Consider the following 18,165-nt stretch of genomic DNA (forward strand, 5'->3'; position numbering starts at 1 on the left):
AGAATGTTTTATTTTTAATCATTGAACTTTCCTTTTATTTTCTCACTAAAGCAGGTAAGAATAATGTAGAGATTTAATAAGCAATTTAAATATAGTCAGATAAATTTAAAAATATATATAATGTGAATATTATGAATTATTTTTTATAGTAATGAAACATTTAAAAAAAATGTTTAAAACAAAAATTTATTACATCAAACAAATTATATGATAATATGGTTTTTGCATATGGAACAATGAGACAGATGTATGAAATCTTATTGTAAAAAAGTGCAATTTATTGGATTCTCGAATTTATTCGATTTTCCAATATTTCCACTTTTATATCATGCATAAACAAATAATTCATAATACTTTAGTGACAAATGTAGATTACTAATAAGAATCTTTAATTTAAGTAGATTATTCTATGTATGTAGATTAATGTTGTAATTAAACAATACCACAAGATTAGGAAACTTTTGTACGAACTTTTCCATACACAAAAATCATTTATATCAAGTTAAATTTATGATACATTATTTTGTAATGTAGATAGATAGTTTATGAGTTTGATAATAAAACACTAAGATTCTACATTGGATATATATATTCGTTACCTATTTCTCAAAATCTTCCAATCTATCATCTTTCCATTAACACGTCTATCTTCGACTGTTCAAATAGTGAATGGCACGAGTTTCAATTCCTTCCATAAACTTATTATAAATAAATTAAAAGAAAAATTTATATTTTTCACTGTTTCTTCTTATCTATAATTTAAATAAATCAATTATTCATAAGTAAAACAAAAATTCATACATAAATGTAAAATAAATAGATACAAGTCACTTTAACATAACAATACTCCATTTACTCATCATTACTCACTTATTTATATAAACAATTGACAAACAATTATTTATTTTATAGATGAAACTTCTTAAAATCTATATCTAACAAATTTTAATGAAAGCCACTTCCTCTTCCTACTCTTCTAAAATGTAACATTTTTTTTATTTCATAAATATATATATATATATATATATATATATATATATATATATATTATATATATATAAAATTATAGAATCTTCTTTAATTATTTTAAAAAGTTTTTCGTAAATAAATAAATATATTTCATCTTTTTACCAAATTAGATTTATACAGTTTCACAAATTCTAGTAACATCACATTTTATTGAAAATAAAATGATAAACATGGAATAACAATTCAAATGTATATGTCTCTTAATATAGAGAAATATCGAATGAAACAATCATGAGAACGGAAACAAGGAAAACAGCAACATCATTGGACTAACTTAAAATGACTTTGAAACAATTTTGTTATTCTTGATTTTTGCCTTATTTTAAGCCATAGATTACAGATCATCCTCTCTAAGTTATTTTATTGCTTCAATGTACGTATGTTTCACACTAATAAATGTTAGAATATTGTTTTTCATACATACGATAGAACGCTATTCAAAAATTCTTTGATTGTTAAGGAATACAATTCATTAATATAATAAAATTTGTATTTATATTAAAAAAAAAAAAAAAAAAAATCCACCAAAAAAAAAATATAAAAAAAAGGACAGAAAAAAGATATACTCTTTCATAATTTTCGATTTATCGATTAAAACCTCGTGTGAAAAAAAAATAAGAGAAATGATTAGTACTTTTATTTATAAATGCTTTCTAATTGTATAAATAATTAATAGATCTTTTACCAAACGACAATCTTAACTAAAATAAGTTACTTTTGTCTGAAAACTTTGTTTCTATTGCTTACAATTCGAGAGTTGATAAAATCGAAAAATAGTCCAATTTTCAAGAATTAATTTTACTCCCTTTAGAGGAAATTTAGGGTGAAAAGATAATTATGTATGATGTATACAATTGTATAATATGTATAAATAAATTGTCTATATATGTCCTACAAATATATCCAAAGTTTCATAATTTTTTTAATTTTTAAATTAATAATCTTTTCTTGTAAATAAGATAAAAATTATTCGAATATTGTATTTACATTGTTCTTGAACTTATTCTTTTGTCCTTCAAACTCTGAATAATAAATAATCTGTAAAAAGATTATATATTTTCTCTGAATTTTTTAAATCAGTGTTTCTCAAACTATGATGTCAATTAACGTGAAAAGTCAATAAGTGTTCCGTGAGAAAATTAGGAGAATTAATATTATTTTCATGTGTTTTGTTTTACATAATTAAAATTTAAGGATAAATGTTTTCTTCATTTCTTTAATTTTCACATTTACTTGCTTAATTTATTTATTATAAGTATTCACCTATTCTATAAAGTAAATAAGATGTTCCGTTAAAATGTCAGAATTTGTACTGTCTTAGAAGATGATTTTATGATGATATTTTGATATTATGAAATTTGCATGTTAGGATTAGGAATATCCCTAGCATTTTTTGTGTTTATAAATATAATGAAACAAAGAATTTGTCAATAATATATGTAATTTTTAATGTAGTTTTTAAAATGAGCGCGTTTTTTAATAAAAAATGACTTTATTATTCTCATATTCCATTAGTTGGCGCTGTTTCTACTTCTTTCAACCAATCAGGTGTTTGTGTATACGGTGATACAAGTTAATTGTTAATGTGACAATTGATATTGAATAAAATTTTTAATTTTTTCAAATTTATGTTTTATTGTAAAGATATTTTAATTTCACAATAATGGTTCGAATTGTATATTTTATTATATTTTTAATGATGATTTTCAATGTAAATTGCAAAGATTTTGACATTGATATCAATGGATATATTCTTTATTGTCCCTGTATGGGTAAGATTTTATTTTATTTAATAAAGTATTTGTCTTTCATGTTTTTTCTTTCTCTTATCATTTATTTTAATTACGTCATCTTTTTTATGTCAGGCCGATTTGGAAATCAAGCGGATCATTTTCTCGGAGCACTAGGTTTTGCTAAAGCTTTGAATCGTACATTAGTTTTACCACCATGGGTTGAGTATAGAACAGGAGAAACAAGATCCGTAAGTTTTTGTATATATGTTACATATATTTTTAACTAAACAATACAATTAAAAATATTTATTATCTTATACCCAGATACAAATTTCTTTTGATACCTATTTCAATGTTTCAAAAGTACAAGAATGTCACAAAGCAATGTTGATGCATGACTTTATGGATAATTTGGCACCAACGATATGGCCACTAAAGGAAAGAGTATGTAAGTTTTCAATGTTAAGAGCACAATGACTAAAACTATATTTTAAAGTTATATTCTTTTTTAGCATTTTGTTATTCGCCACGTGGCAAAGGTGAATCTTGTAATGCCAAAGAAGGCAATCCGTTTGGTCCTTTTTGGGATACTTATAACATAGACTTTGTAAAATCGGAATTTTATGGTCCATTACATTACGATGTGTATCATACTGATATGGCAATTCAATGGAAACAAAAGTATCCATCTAAAATATGGCCAATAATAGCATTTACGGGTGCACCTGCTAGCTTTCCTGTACAATTTGAAAATAAAGAGTTACACAAATGCTTAGAATGGAATGAAACGATACAAAAGAAAGCAAAAGCATTTGTGAAGAATGTTTTACCTAAAGGAGCATATATAGGAATTCATTTGCGTAATGGAATTGACTGGGTATTATATTATTTATATATTATACTATAAAAATTGCATAAATATGATATATTCTAAATTAGATTGTTGGTATTTTTATATAGGTGCGTGCTTGCGAGTATACTTCAATGACTCCGAATCTATTCGCTGCTCCTCAGTGTTTAGGATATCGTAATGAACGTGGTAAAGCAACGACTGCAATGTGTTTACCATCATTCGATGTGATATTACGGCATATTAAACGTATCATTCGAAATAATAATGACGTTAGATCAATATTTGTTGCTTCCGATAATAATTATATGATCGAAGAACTTACAAATTCTCTGGCACGTATGCAGGTAAAAATATATTATCTAACAAAGTTTTATTACTTTTCAATGTTTATTTTATTCTCATTTGCTTTAAAATTTTGATTATAGGTGCAAGTTTTTCGACAAACAGATCCAGTTTCTCCTCATCTAGATTTAGCTATATTAGGAAGAGCAAACTACTTTATTGGAAATTGCATATCCTCCTTTTCAGCTTTCGTAGCAAGAGAAAGAGATGTTAAAGGATATCCAACATATTTTTGGGGCTTTCCGCCAGAAAGATCATCACCTTCTATTTCTCGCGAAGAATTATAATGATTAATTTATAACTGGAAGAATATAAAATATTTATTGAGATTACGCTATAGCAAAAATTTTTTAATTGTTTTATACTCATTTTTTAATAAAATGTAATAACAGTTTTTATATCATTCATCTTATTTATAAAAAGAACTCGAAATAATTTTTCATTCAAATTAGCTTTTCGTAATTATTTTCATCATATATGAATTTTATAAAGCGCGCCATTAAATCTAATAAATGCGCATGCGCGTACTTGTGACACTACTACTTTTTGAGCAACTTTACACAGATTGGATATGGCTTGCCGTTCGTACGGCTAATATTTTATCTAAAGAGATAAACAGCTAGTGTGTCGGGTAAGGTTTGAATTATTCCTATAATCTTAAACGTTTGCATTTTTCATTGGTCGACAGCGTTCCAAAAATTATCCTAAACGTAATTGTGTGTGCGTTAAGTGTTTGTGGTTCTGAATCGAGCGTTTATTATCTAACCAAAAAAAAGCACTATATAGAGAGAGAGTAGCAAGATAATGAATGTTCATGTACTTGAACATTTATACGTTAAAGCTAAAAGAGAAAGTTTATTGAATTACCTGAGCTAATAAAAATTGTATCTTTAATGTATTTTTAGGTTATTAGAAAATAATTAGCGATGCAATGTATCAAGCATTTATCAATGGATACCGTTTGGTCGAGGTATCGCATGGCAAACCATATTATGTTTATTGTGTCGAATTATTCGAGACAGACAGTGGCACTCGATATTTCAGCGAGAGAAGATATAGCGAATTTAGCGCGCTACATCGTACGGTATGTTTTTCTTTTTTTTTTTTCGTATAGCTACGTTTTCTTCTTTTTGTGGTTATGATGTATATCATGGAACAAACTTAAAGTATATATTTAATAATTTTATAATTAATTTATAATTTTTTACTTACCTTTGTGATTTTATTAAATATTATGGTCTTTTTTTTATTTTTTCGTAAAGATCGTTTGTAACTTTAATTTCTATAGATATTTAATTATTTATGTCTTATTCTAGCTGAAGAAGAATAGCACGAACATTGCTTCATTTCCACCAAAAAGAGTAAGGAATTCTCAACCTAAAGTGCTTGAACAAAGACGCGAAGCATTAGAGGCGTATATTCAGAAAATGTTGAAACTCCCAGTTGCGAAACAACAGGTACTTAATTTTTTAGGTATCGAAGGTCGTCCATCTGGTGTATCGGAGAAAAGGTAAATATTTGTATAAGAAAAGTATATATAATATTATTTTTAATATGAATTATTTTTAGAGGACAAAAGCAAACTAATGATTTGGAACATATTCATCCAAGTTCCTTAGGACATCATCCTGTGTTAACTTTTCATCGTGACCCTTACGTCCAAGTTAATAAGAATACGAGTCTTCCAGATATCGTAACAAACGGTGTTCTGCTAGGGTTGTACAAATCTTAAAATATATCTTCGATTTACTTGAATAAATGAAGTTTTGTATTTTACAAAATCAATAGGAAATGATAGAACTAATGAGAATCTCAAATTCAATGGGTCAAGGGTCTTGTGATATATATGCTTCGAAGTAAACTTTGATATGAAAAAAATGTAGCTTATAAATATCTCTAGCTTGCTTGAAAATATATCTATGCTTCTATGAAGCATGTTTATACGAAAGGAAAGAAACTTTTTAGATACGTATATCGACAACCAAATATAAATAATATACACAAAAGTGTTATAAATAAAAGTGTATATAATGAAAACGTCGACGAAGTCGTTACCTATAAACAACAATTTGTACGACACCGTTAGGCTGTGAAAATGTCAAAAAATATATTTTCTTTAATACGTGAATCATCGTCTTTTTTATTTCATTTCATTAGTTTAAGTTTACATTATTCGTGACATTTATCTTAATGCAATTATCGTATGAATACCTGGATTGTAAATGTTGCGAATCTGTAAAGCAGATCTTATGCTGTATATCTTGTATTTATGGCGATTACTACCATCGAAATTGAATATCACGGCTAATCGAAATTCCTCTGAAAAATTTTTTTTCCTAAACATTGCCATTTCGCTAACTTCGCTCGGATACGGCACGCAACTTTAAATATATATAATATGTGTATATGTATATCTAATCTATACGTAATGAATGACTCATTTGAACATTAGATATCGAACGATAAGTACATACAATAGAAAAACAATCGATTACCACAGATGCCATCTCATGTCAATACTCATCGAAATATAATCATTAACATCGTTCATCGACGAATGCAATTTTGGATTTTAATTCTCGTTGGATTCTGTCAACTAATTTCTTTTTTTTTTTTTTTTCTTTTTTTCCACAAAAGAGAAGAACCTTTCTTTGGGATTCAGAATATTATAATTTTAACTCACTTCGACGAAGAGGGGAAATTTCAAAAGAAAGAAAGAAGGTAAGAAAGATCAGAAATAAGGGAACCAAATCATAACTGAGAAAAAAGAAAGTAAAAAGAAAAAATAAATAAAAAAGAGAGAAAAATGAAACAAACAAAAAAATAGAGATAAGAAAATAAAAATGAGCATCCATTCGTAAATCCGAATAATAAAGAGACTACGAAAGATTTTTTTTTTTTCACCACTTCGGTAAGAAATAGAAGGCCGTGATAGCGGTAGTAATTTATCGCGGTAGTACCTTGATTCGTGTATTATATATATACAGGATTTTTCCATACTCTTTACACGTCTCTCTCTCTCTTTTATCGTGTGTATCGTCATCATCATAATCATCATTATCATTATCATCATCACCATCATCATCATTATCATTACCATCATTATCATTATCATTATCGTTATCGTTATTGTTATAACGTACGTATCATCAACGAACCGAATCCTTCGATAATAATACATATATTTCTCGTGTCCTTACGTACACAATTTATATATCAAATTCATCATTGCACGCGCGCGTGCACGCACGACGCATTGGATGTATAATATTCTATATACAAGCTCCTCAGTCTTGTTCAAACGTGTCGGATGTTCGTTGAATGTATTTTAATAAAAAATTTACGAACGACGCTACCAAACGAAATTGTTTCGCATATCTTTTCCGCAATGCGGGGAAACAAACGGTCCCTCATATCGAATTTTTACAAACTCGACAAAGTCAACGTTCAGACCGGTATCTACATATATATCTTGTTTATGTATGTATGTATGTATATATCTCTTCGAGTCGGCCATTTTAAAACGAATCTTCTTTTTATCTCTTTATCTCTCTCTCTCTCTCTCTCTCTCTCTCTCTCTCTCTCTGTCTTTCTATCTCTCCTTCTCTTTCTCTCTCTTTCTCTTTCTTTTTCTCATTTGGTTGCAACTATTATAATAATAAAAATATTCCTTCGAAGTTAGGTATTACATTTAATTCAAAAGATCGGCTTAAACTACATATTTCTCTCTCTCTCTCTCTCTCGTTCTATCGCTCTATCGTTCTTTCGTTCTCTCGTTTGTTCTCTCTCTTTCTCTCTCTCTCTCTCTCTCTCTCTCTATATATATATATATGTATTATTAATTACTACGTACTGGCATTGTTTAACTATTATTATATATCCGTACGGCAGCATCGATGGGGCTTATCGCGTTTTTTCTTTTTCCTTTCTTTTCTTTTGTTTATTTCTTTTTTTTTCTGCGGCATAGAACGCATATCTGATAAAAGAATTCGGTGTTGTTTCTTTTCTTTCCCTTATTTTCTCTCTTGTTTCTTTTTTTTTCTCTCGTTATTATTATTATCTCGCTTTATTGTAATTATTATTATTAATATTACAATTATTATTATTATTATAATTATTATAATAATTATTATAATTATAATTATTATTATTATTATTTCTGAGTATTTTTATGACTTTGGAATAATGATCTGCTTATCGTAATCCGCATTTTTTATCGTTGCGGTCTAAAAGTATAGATTTCCTTTTATGTTTTTCTTTTATTTTTCTCATTTCTTTCCTTATCGCATATATATTATATATATATAATATATATATAATATACATATATATTATAAATATATATTATATATTATAAACAATATACATATATATTGTTTGTTTTATTTTATTTTATTTCATTCTTTTTCCTTATATATATATATATATATATATATATATATATATATATATTACAGAAGTTCGCAATGTAAGCTTAAATTTAGACGATGCTAATGGCGCCGTAAATAATAATGAACAAAAAAATTCTTTCTGGTCAGTGCGCGTTTTACATGAGAGAATGACATTCTTTTTTTTTTATTATTTATTTATCTATTCGTTTATATACTTTATTTGTTTCTTGTTTCTTCGTACGAACGATAACCATGTGAGTTTTGTCGATAATTGATCGGGTTGTGAAGCTTAATGGAAAAAAAAGAGAAGAAAAGGAAAAAAGAAGAAAAGGAAAAAGAATTGAAATGAAAGTTAAAGAGAAAGAGAAAATTATGTATGAAAGAAAAACAAAAAAGAAATGAGAAGTACACGGAGGAATTAGTTTTAAATCGATTGATAAAAATTGTCGTATTTTTGTTATTATTATTATTATTGTTGTTGTGTTGTTGTTATTTTTGTTGTTTTTCTCTTTTTTTATTTCGTAATTCGTCGTTTCGTCGAACAAACGTTTTTCATGTAATTAGATATTATGTGCTTAGTGGACACGCACGCGTTTCACTTCGAGAACACGGAGACGCGCACGCAGAGTTGCAGAAAAAAGAAATTAAAATAAAAAAAAGAAAAAAGAGGAAACGGAAGGTACATATGCATGTATATACATCGCACACGATGACGCGCGTTCAGGTTAATTTTTATTATTCAGGTAATTCGTCCTGCGTGCGCGCGAAATTTTTTTCCTCATCTCTTTCTCTCTTTCTCTCTCTCTCTCTCTCTCCCTTTTAATTTTTCTTTTTAACCGGTAAAATCCCACCTGTGCAAAGTGTTTGTTTGCGAACAACTTCGATTCGAAATATATATATATATATATATACATATATTATATATATGTATATCTCGGTAGTCAATCTTTACACGGAAATATATAATAACGTTTACGTACATACGTACAATCGTTCTGGAAATACGTTTCGATTATCTACGGGAAGATGATGTAAGAAGAATAATTATCTACAAAAAACCGTTTATGTATAGATGTATATTATATTCATATGTATATATGTATATATCAGCCGCCAACGAAAACGCGGGCCTAGTTTTTCTTTTTTATTTTTAATAACTTTTTTTACGTTAAATCCGTGTGTTTGAGTATGTATGTATGTATGTATGTATATATGATGCACGTGTCTTTCTTATCTAGATAATGTTTCGTAATAACTTATACGTGTTGTTGCTTTCGAATCGCCTATTATCTCCCCCCTCTCCTCCCCCTTCCCTATCCCTCATAACCCGATCCTATTTTCGACCAATTTAACGCGATTTGACTTTCTAATAGCTATCTAGTTATTAATTAGGACTATCATCCTATGTACACATAAAACACATTGCGTTGGCACGGCAAATATGTGCGCCTGGACTGCCACCGTTCTATCGCGTTCCATTGCGTAGATATAGATCCACATGTTTCTATGCATGTGTAATTGCGTATCTCTGTATTTATGTATGTGAGCGGTATGTGTATGTGTGAGTAGATTGTTGGTTGGCGCGATACAACATGTCTTCCTCGTGATCGGGATGAGATTGCAATCGAGCAAGGATCGTTACACAGTGGCTGATATTACAAATCTTACAAATGTGATCATGTGACTTGATTTATGTATCTGTATATGTGAATTTATATATACACACACATAAATACATATGTATATATATGGGCTATTTTAAATTTGTTGTTTTTATTTATATTTTCAGTTTATGATTGGTGAAGAGATGATGGCTTTAATTTGGTTTCGTTGAATTGATCTTAAAAATCAATGTGAAGTTTTGTAATTGTTCCAAATATATTTGTTAATAGAAATAATAATGTTTTATAGGATATTATAAAAAAAATCTTTAACTTGGTATTTTAAATTTAAAGAATTTTATTTAAAAAATTTTTTTCGCGTTTCTTTAATCGCGTGTTCCTTCATTGATAAATTGTTCAATCTGGAATGGAAGACATTTCTATCACGCAATACTCAATGCGAGTTCGAGTCGGTCAACATTTGAATTTGTATGATCTAAATTTTTGAACGCAAATCCGAAGAGAAATATTTTTTAATTATCCAAATGAATTCATATTTAACTAATATTCATTGGTATAAAGCGTTTTTATTTATTTAAGCAAAGAAAATGATAAATTCGTTGAAACGCAAACAAAACTTCCGATTGATTTTTAAAATTAGATCAATTTTTCAGGACCATTTTTGAGAGTCATTTTTATTAATCATAAACTGAAAAATCATGTATGAATTTCGTTGGTTAAAAAAAAAAAAAGAAAAAAGAGAAAAATATTGAAATATCTATCGACAATCCAATAAATAAAAAAAAATAAAAAAATAAAAAGAAAGAAAAATTGTTTCAAACGAAGCAGCGGTCGACAGTCCTGGCATTTTTAATGGAATGTTTTTCAAATTTATTTCTCTTTTTCTAAACGCCAGTTAATTAAACGCGATCGCAATTTTTTAACGTTACAATCTAAACAACCTAACATTTTTCATTTCTCTCTTTCTCTCTCTCTCTTCGTTCCTTCTTTCTCTTTCCTTTTTAATTTTTCTTTCTCTTGTCAAAATTTTATAAGATTATTTTATCTAATCACAAAATTATCTCTATTTAAAACTGAATTTACGAGTGTTATACACTCAGCCCCTATTTTTCTTCTTTTTTTTCTTTTTCTTTTTTTTCTTCCGATTTTCTATTATACAGTCTAAAACATATTTTTAAAATTGATGTATCTCCAATCATGTCTCAGCCAATGACGATGCAACGAATATTAGAGCTTCGAAGAACCGCACCCTGTTTCTTTTTCTTTTCATTTGTTTATTCGTTCAATACGGAGCGCAATAAAGTCAGCTTTAAACGGATCTTTTAATTATACTATTTACATTATTCATATATTTAAATATCATTCCTAATAAATCGTTTTGTATACATATACATTCATAGGTCATTTCGATACTTGACTAATTTAGAAATTATTAGCATATAACAATTTGTCAAATATTATCATTCCATTGTTATCGTTATTATTATTATTATTAAATTCAATTAATATTACTATTATCATTATCAATTATCATTACTCATAATAATATCATAATTAAAATTATTATATATATATATATTATATATCTCATTTTGACGCAAGGTACCTAAGTTGGATGCTTCCACTTTTCTTTTCTTTCCCTTTTTTCTTTCTTTCTGTTTTTATTTCTTTTTTTTTGTTTTACATTTCTTCTCTTTTAACTTTTCTCTTTAATTTTCGCCTTTAATTTCTCATTTTTAATCATGAAAGTATAAAGATCGTATTTGTAAAATCATTTGCCAACCTTTTTCGAGAATAAATCGGACACGTTCAATATAAACGAGGCATGGCAAATGTAATAATAATAACAACAACAACAATAATAATAATAATAATAATAAGAATAATAATAATGATAATACTAATACTAATAATAATAATAATACTAATAATAATAATAGTAATAATAATAATAATAATAATAATAATAATAATAATAATAATAATAATAATAATAATAATAATAATAATAATAATAATAATAATAATAGTAGTAGTAGTAATAGTAATAGTAGTGATAATAATAATAATAATGATAATAATAATGGAAGAAAAAAGAAAAGAAAAGAAAAGAAGAAGAAATATACGTGGGTGTCTCGGATTTTCGCCAAAAGTCTGAGCGTTTTACAATGTAAATTAGCTGCCTCTTTCTCCTTTTCATTCTCGTTACTCGGTACATATCGTATTCGTAAATGTGTGAACACATGTATGTATAAATGTATGCATGTATGTGTGAATGAATGTATGTCTATATTAATGCGGATTAAAAAATGTATATGTATATATGTATGCACGTATGTATGCATGTATGTATGTATATATGTATGCATGCACGTATTTCTCGAGCTAGTGTATGTATATCATTTCTACATACGTGTAACGTGTAAATTGTACGCTTTTTTCTTTATTCTTTTTTATTCTATTTTTTTTTTCTTTTTTTCTTTTTCTATTTTTTCCCGTGTAAGGTAAAATGTATGTGTAACACTTTTTTTTATATGCGATAATGAAGAATGCGATATAATAATAACGTTAATATGCGTAGACTCGGTCTTGAAATTTTACGCACGACGAGAGTAATAGCCATAATGAATGAAAATTGTCGATATAAAACAAAAAAAAAAAAGAAGAAAATTCTCAACGATAAAAAACAATTTCTACTTATTTACATTATTTATGTCGCTCTATTTCTCTTTTCTCTCTCTTTCTCTCTCTCACTCGCTCGTTCACTCTCATTCGTTTTCTCATTTTTTGTTCCTTTTGTTTTTAATACAGTATAATTATCGTCACCTTTTCGTTCAGCACACAATTTAAAGCACTCTTTCTCTCTCTCTCTCTCTCTCTCTCTCTCTCTCTCTCTCTCTCTGTTTTATTTTTCTTTCGTCGATCATACAGAACAAATCTCAGCCCCTTTCATTTTATCCACCCCCACGTCATACTCGAGCACACTTTCTTCACGGTAAACGTGTATTTCTTTCTTTCTTTCTTTCTTTCTTTTTCTATCCACGTATCTTTCAACGTCCAATGACAATTAGTGAAAATCGATGTACAATAGCGATTACCTATCGTGTGATCTTGTATCGTGAAATCGCGTTTTCGTTTGAAAGCACGTTAGAATTGACGCGGCAGTGTTGGTTAATCGGTGGCTTTAAAGTTAATATAATACAACCTCATACCTTCGTCGTTGGAGCTGATGGAAAGAGACGGTGCATTTTCCTATGTATATGTGTATATGTATGCACCTGCGACACCGAAGCATATACCGCAAACGAGTCGAAACACACATACACATATACACACATAATAGTAGAAGATGGAAAAGGAGAAGGGAAAGAGTTAAAGAGATCGTTCGATCGTGTCACGGAAAATAAATCAGAATGACGTAGACACCATTCTTTTCCAACTCTCTTTTTCTCTTTCCCTCTCACTCTTTTCTACCCTCAAAAAACCTTTTTTATTGCCGTTCTTTACTCTCCACCCTCGCTCCTAGAGAAAAAAAAATAAATAAACGTGATCTCTGATCACGACGTTTCTTTCCATCATTGATCCGATATCGTGAAGTCGACGTACTTTTTATACCAATCGCTTAATTTTTAAAAGGAAATATTGCGAATGTGAAATCATTGACTTTAATGAAAGAGACATGATTTGATAATTATAAACTGTAGAGAGAAAGAAAGATTTTAATAGAAATCAGAGAGAAGAAAATATTTCTTTTTCCAAATTGTTCCAAGAAATTGGTTATGATATTGGAAAAAAAAATTTTAATATATCAATAATCGTAATAAATCACATAATATTATAGTGTATAATATCATACAATAGAAAAAAGAATCATATCCTTTGATACATCATTTATATACTATCGTTCAAATTGTGTCCTTTCAAATTTATCTCTCAAGTCGTTATATCCTTATAAAATACGTTTCCTATTGCATAATTAAAAAAAAAAAAAAAAAAAAAAAAAAAAAAATAAGAATACTAAACAAACGTGATCCCTCGGTAGAAGTTTTATCTTTAACAATGATTTCGAGTTGACAAAAATTTGCTCGGTGACTTCTCCTTTTTTTTTCCTTTTCCCTTTGTCTCGGCCCTTTTTTCTTTTTTGTTCATATCTTTTCTTTTTTTTTGCTTTTTTTTATATTTTGTTTCGTTTCGTTTTTGTTTTGTTAAATCTTCTTTTGTTATCTCAGGCACTCCGTCTATAAACCGCGATTAAAACACAACGCAAATATTACGCAATGTAACGAGTATCTATTATAATATTCGATTAAAAATACCGATTTGCGCCATTGTCAAAGGCATCGTATCTAAAGCACGTTATAAAGACTCTATTCTCGCCATGATTTTTCACGAATCCTTTCGAGAAAATAGCGCGCCCGAAATGATGTTTTTCAAACATATATATATATATACATACATATATGTATATTTATATATATACACATATATATTTCTTTTAAAATCGAAAGGATCGTGAAAAGGAACATGGGAGTTCGCGACGAATCAAAGGAATCGTACGTGCGCGTGTGCCTCCGTTTGGATTTTCTTTCTCTTCATTATCTTCTATCTTCCTCTTCTTTCATCAATCTTCTGCTTCTTCGTAAAACCCACTTATCCGATATTCACAGCACATTAATAAGTGCACAACAGTACCAAAATTAGTCTCACTAAAGTCTCTTTCTCTTTCTTTTCATTCTTTCTTAATATCTCTCTCTCTCTCTCTCTCTCTTTATCTTTTTCTTATCTCATTCATCGTTCCATTCTCTACGTAATATATCTCGAACGAAACACTTTTTAAATGAGGCACTTGCCCTAATATATACATATACATATATATATATATATATATATATATATATATATATACACACTCACTCCGACGAAATATCTTTTTTTTCATAATCCTCTTCTATTCATTCCTTTATCTCTCTCTCTCTCTCTCTCTCTCTCTTTCTCTTTCTCTTTTTCATCCTCTGTATTTTTTCTCTTTCTCTCTCTCGCTTTCTATTGATCTATACATGAAAATTTGCCAACAATTAGTACAACGGAAGGCACGCCTCGTCTCGCGCGAATGCTCATTAGTAATGTCTCTTTACTACGCATAACAATTTTATTTAATTTCCATTTTTTTCTTATGTCTGTTCTTTTTATTCTTCTTTTTTCTTCTTTCTTCTTTCATCCCTTCTCTCTCTCTCTCTCTCTCTCTCTTTCTCTCCCTCTCTTTTTCATTTTGTATTTTTATTTAAGCACCTATACAAAACACACACAGGCCACTTCTACGAACACACAACAGTACTATATTCTGATCCATATCACATTAGTACAACAGTACATACCGAGAAACGACGATAACGTATGTATGTAGATAAATACATATGTACGTCTTTCTCATCCTACAGTTCAGTTTCTAGTATGTATGTAGATAAATACATACGTCCTTCTCATCCTCACAATTCAGTTCGAATGTTGTCCTTTGTCCTAGATTCCGTTCGCTGTCTTCTATCGAGAAACAGAAAATGAGAAAGGTACTCTCGACGTGGATCCCGTTTAATGGGATTGACGTCTATTCTTAAATGACGTCAAACGAACGAACCAACGACGAGAAGAAGATGATCATTCGATAAGAGGGTGGTCAAACACGGAGAGAAAGAGATAGAGAGAGGGGGAGGGAAAGCGAGAGATAGGGAAAGGGAAAAAGAGAAATAGAGAGAGAGAGAGAGAGAGAAAGAGAGAGAAAGGAGAACGAATCGTCGAGAGTATTAGTTTAAAAAAATAGTTCGTTATTCCCACGTTGTTGAGTCCTACGACGGAAGATCATTTCTCATTCTTCATCTTCATCATCTTCATTGGAATTATCCCAGCTTCTTCAGGAAAGGAGACGTAGCATTTCGTTTTCGTTTTCTTCTTCTTCTTCTTCTTCTTCTTCTTCTTCTTCTTCTTCTTCTATTTATTATTCTCTTCCTTTTTCATATTTCAAATTTGAAGAAATCGAACCAACACGAAAAAATCACATCTCGCCGTAATCAGGTAACGTTGACACTACGTATCGTACGATAATTACACCTCATAGTTATCTATCTATATATATATATATATATTTATATACATATATGTATGTATGTATGTATGTATGTATGTATGTATTTTAACAATTCTTGCGATGTAAGATTTAAGATTTCACGCATACCCACACATATATATACGTATATACGAATGTATATTTATTATATATCGGTCTCGGAACATTCTCGTACTTTATGTCGATCTTCGTGGATCGACAGTTCATTTGTCACGTGGCACCTGATAGACCAGTCCCTGGCGAAAGAGCATAGAGTCATTGATGCTATTCCGTTTCCTTCGGCGATTAGTATGCCTGAAGAGACGAGTCTCAGCGTTGATCGACCTCGAATTAGTTCGAGAATTGCTCGGCTCCTGCTGGGACGCTGCCATGTATTTAACCATGTCGTTGAAGTTCGGTAAAAATTGAGGATTGAACAGTGATAAAATTCTCTCGTTGAGTTCGCGAGGATTTCGCGTTGGTACCATGTAATGGTCGCGTGGATTCGAGGGATCACTTGTTTGGGCGAGATCAAAAACGAAAGTTGAGTTGGTTGTCGCTGAGTTTCGACGTAGCTTGCGAAGGAGATCGTTCGAGTTGGTACTGATGGTTGTCATAGCGCTGCTACTACTGTTGCTACTGCTGTTACTGTCGCTACGTTTCCGAGGACAATTGTTAGGATTCGTGCTAATAACCGTTTCGATATAGTGCAACTCTTGGCCCTCTTCTCCTCCTCTTCCACTCCGCAGTGGTCCACCTCTTGATTCTTGACGAGGTACGACACGATGATTGTGTGATTGTTGGTACGGATGATATCGCGCATCAAAGAGGTCTGTTGTTTCTTTCGATGAAGATAGGAGGAACTCGAGAGGAACCCACGGCTCGTTTTTGTTATCATAGGATTCGACGATGTCAGAGGAAATCGATGATCGTTGATTGGGAATGCAATAGCTTGCTAATTCTTCCTTGATGTTCTTTCTCTCTTCCTTCCTTCTATCATTTTTCTCCTCGTTGCATTCATCATCTTCGTCATAATCAACATTAATGCCGTCATTGTCATCGTCATCGTCCTCCTCTTCCTCGTCCTCTTCCTCCTCCTCGTCGTCGTTTCGATCGTCCGACTCGGCGAGGTCGAAGGACGACGAGGAAGTACCGAAATCCGTGGGATCCTGTGATGATAAGCCTCAAACGGCTCTTTGTCGCCTTCTGTATCATATGTACGTCTTCTTCACCTTCTGCACTGGCTTATTCTCCGCCGATGAATTAGCGTTTTTACCGTTTGGGTTTTTCGGTGGTACGTTTAGAACAAGATTGATGGATTTGTTATTAAAACCAGGTGATTCCGAGCTCTCCGTTAATCGATTCAGTTGTTGACGTTGTTCAGATGGTTCTGGGTAAGGAGTACCACGTAGTCTTTGGGAAAACCAGAAACCGGATGCGAAACCAGCGACCAATGAGAAAAGACAGGTTCCTATTAGAGCACCGGTTAATGTTTGTGCCGAGTATACCACTGGTGTCACTATGACGCCTGAAACGAGACAATAAACAGATCAGATGGTTAACTAGATTAGAAATAAGTAAAGCCCTTTTATCTTGTAATCTTAATCCTTTTGACATAGTATTTCATGTTCTTTACGATTATTATAAAAAGTATAAAAGAACGATAGCTTCAGTTAAAGCCATCGTTTTATTACTTATCCGATCAGATAAAAAAATCAATACGTGTTAATGATTATTTTGTTTTAGAATAAAACGAGACAGGACTTCGACCACATACGACGATTAGGAAAGGAACATCGAAGCGAGGACAATGCGAATCGATACCTTGGATTAGAGGAAGGAAAAACAATGTACGGAAGGAAGACAGTCTGGTAGAACGTGCAACGATGCCCGCGGGACATGATCCTTCGAAGCAAAAGTTAGAACGGGTTTGTGCGTTAGAAAGGACACGCTTGGGAATAGGTTTGTTGATTACGCACTATGTGTCTCGGTACGCTCGAGTTACGACGAAACATGTATGTATTATATGTATCTATGTATACGTTATATCGACGAGTGCACAAGATCCGACGTGAAAAACGTAAATAAATGAGAAATG

General features: G+C 30.3%; 4 protein-coding genes and 1 long non-coding RNA gene across 7 annotated transcripts in view; 2 read left to right on the forward strand and 3 right to left on the reverse strand.

Annotated features, from left to right (window-relative positions):
* Positions 1–56: 56 nt before the first annotated feature.
* On the reverse strand, positions 57–1,159 carry LOC127070363 (uncharacterized). Its single transcript, XR_007784483.1, has 3 exons — positions 1,132–1,159; positions 871–976; positions 57–752 (listed from the first exon to the last, which is right to left on the reverse strand). It is a non-coding gene; the product is annotated as an uncharacterized LOC127070363 (long non-coding RNA).
* Positions 1,160–2,576: 1,417 nt separating this feature from the next.
* Positions 2,577–4,289, forward strand: LOC127070346 (GDP-fucose protein O-fucosyltransferase 1). Its single transcript, XM_051008188.1, has 6 exons — positions 2,577–2,801; positions 2,895–3,010; positions 3,087–3,210; positions 3,275–3,639; positions 3,723–3,959; positions 4,041–4,289. Exons 1-6 carry the CDS (start codon positions 2,693–2,695, stop codon positions 4,242–4,244), a joined length of 1,155 nt encoding a protein of 384 aa, XP_050864145.1. The 5' UTR covers positions 2,577–2,692; the 3' UTR covers positions 4,245–4,289.
* A 157-nt stretch (positions 4,290–4,446) lies between these two features.
* LOC127070356 (sorting nexin-24-like) lies at positions 4,447–6,085 on the forward strand. 2 transcript variants are annotated; one of them, XM_051008207.1, is made up of 4 exons: positions 4,447–4,588; positions 4,863–5,041; positions 5,274–5,467; positions 5,527–6,085. In XM_051008207.1, the coding sequence occupies exons 2-4, from the start codon at positions 4,889–4,891 to the stop codon at positions 5,687–5,689; spliced, it is 510 nt and encodes a 169-aa protein (XP_050864164.1). In that variant the 5' UTR covers positions 4,447–4,588; positions 4,863–4,888; the 3' UTR covers positions 5,690–6,085. The 2 variants fall into 2 exon arrangements, with proteins under 2 accessions (XP_050864164.1, XP_050864165.1); XM_051008208.1 differs by lacking the exon at positions 4,447–4,588 and adding an exon at positions 4,621–4,773.
* On the reverse strand, positions 6,068–17,251 carry LOC127070545 (uncharacterized protein DDB_G0283697-like; the record flags this gene model as incomplete). The annotated part of the gene is made up of 1 exon (XM_051008652.1): positions 6,068–17,251. A coding segment is annotated over one exon (960 nt), but the record flags the coding sequence as incomplete, so codon positions are not given.
* LOC127070337 (semaphorin-1A-like) overlaps positions 17,248–18,165 on the reverse strand; it is a 284,950-nt gene continuing 284,032 nt past the window's right edge. For both annotated transcript variants that reach the window (XM_051008164.1, XM_051008162.1), the window contains one exon: positions 17,248–17,595. In XM_051008164.1, the coding sequence (XP_050864121.1) occupies positions 17,279–17,595 (317 nt within the window). In that variant the 3' untranslated portion in view covers positions 17,248–17,278. The remainder of the gene's footprint in view (positions 17,596–18,165) is intronic.

The sequence above is a fragment of the Vespula vulgaris genome, chromosome 18, assembly GCF_905475345.1.
Source record: "Vespula vulgaris chromosome 18, iyVesVulg1.1, whole genome shotgun sequence".
NCBI lineage: Eukaryota > Metazoa > Arthropoda > Insecta > Hymenoptera > Vespidae > Vespula > Vespula vulgaris.

Excerpts from the sequence above, each read along its gene's own strand:
- LOC127070346 (XM_051008188.1), top strand. The coding sequence starts at position 2,693 with ATGGTTCGAATTGTATATTTTATTATATTTTTAATGATGATTTTCAAT. Across the intron at positions 2,802-2,894 it reads TCTTTATTGTCCCTGTATGG|GCCGATTTGGAAATCAAGCG; the intron begins GTAAGATTTTAT and ends TTTTTATGTCAG. Across the intron at positions 3,011-3,086 it reads GAACAGGAGAAACAAGATCC|ATACAAATTTCTTTTGATAC; the intron begins GTAAGTTTTTGT and ends TCTTATACCCAG.
- LOC127070356 (XM_051008207.1), top strand. The coding sequence starts at position 4,889 with ATGTATCAAGCATTTATCAATGGATACCGTTTGGTCGAGGTATCGCAT. Across the intron at positions 5,042-5,273 it reads TTAGCGCGCTACATCGTACG|CTGAAGAAGAATAGCACGAA; the intron begins GTATGTTTTTCT and ends GTCTTATTCTAG. Across the intron at positions 5,468-5,526 it reads TCTGGTGTATCGGAGAAAAG|AGGACAAAAGCAAACTAATG; the intron begins GTAAATATTTGT and ends AATTATTTTTAG.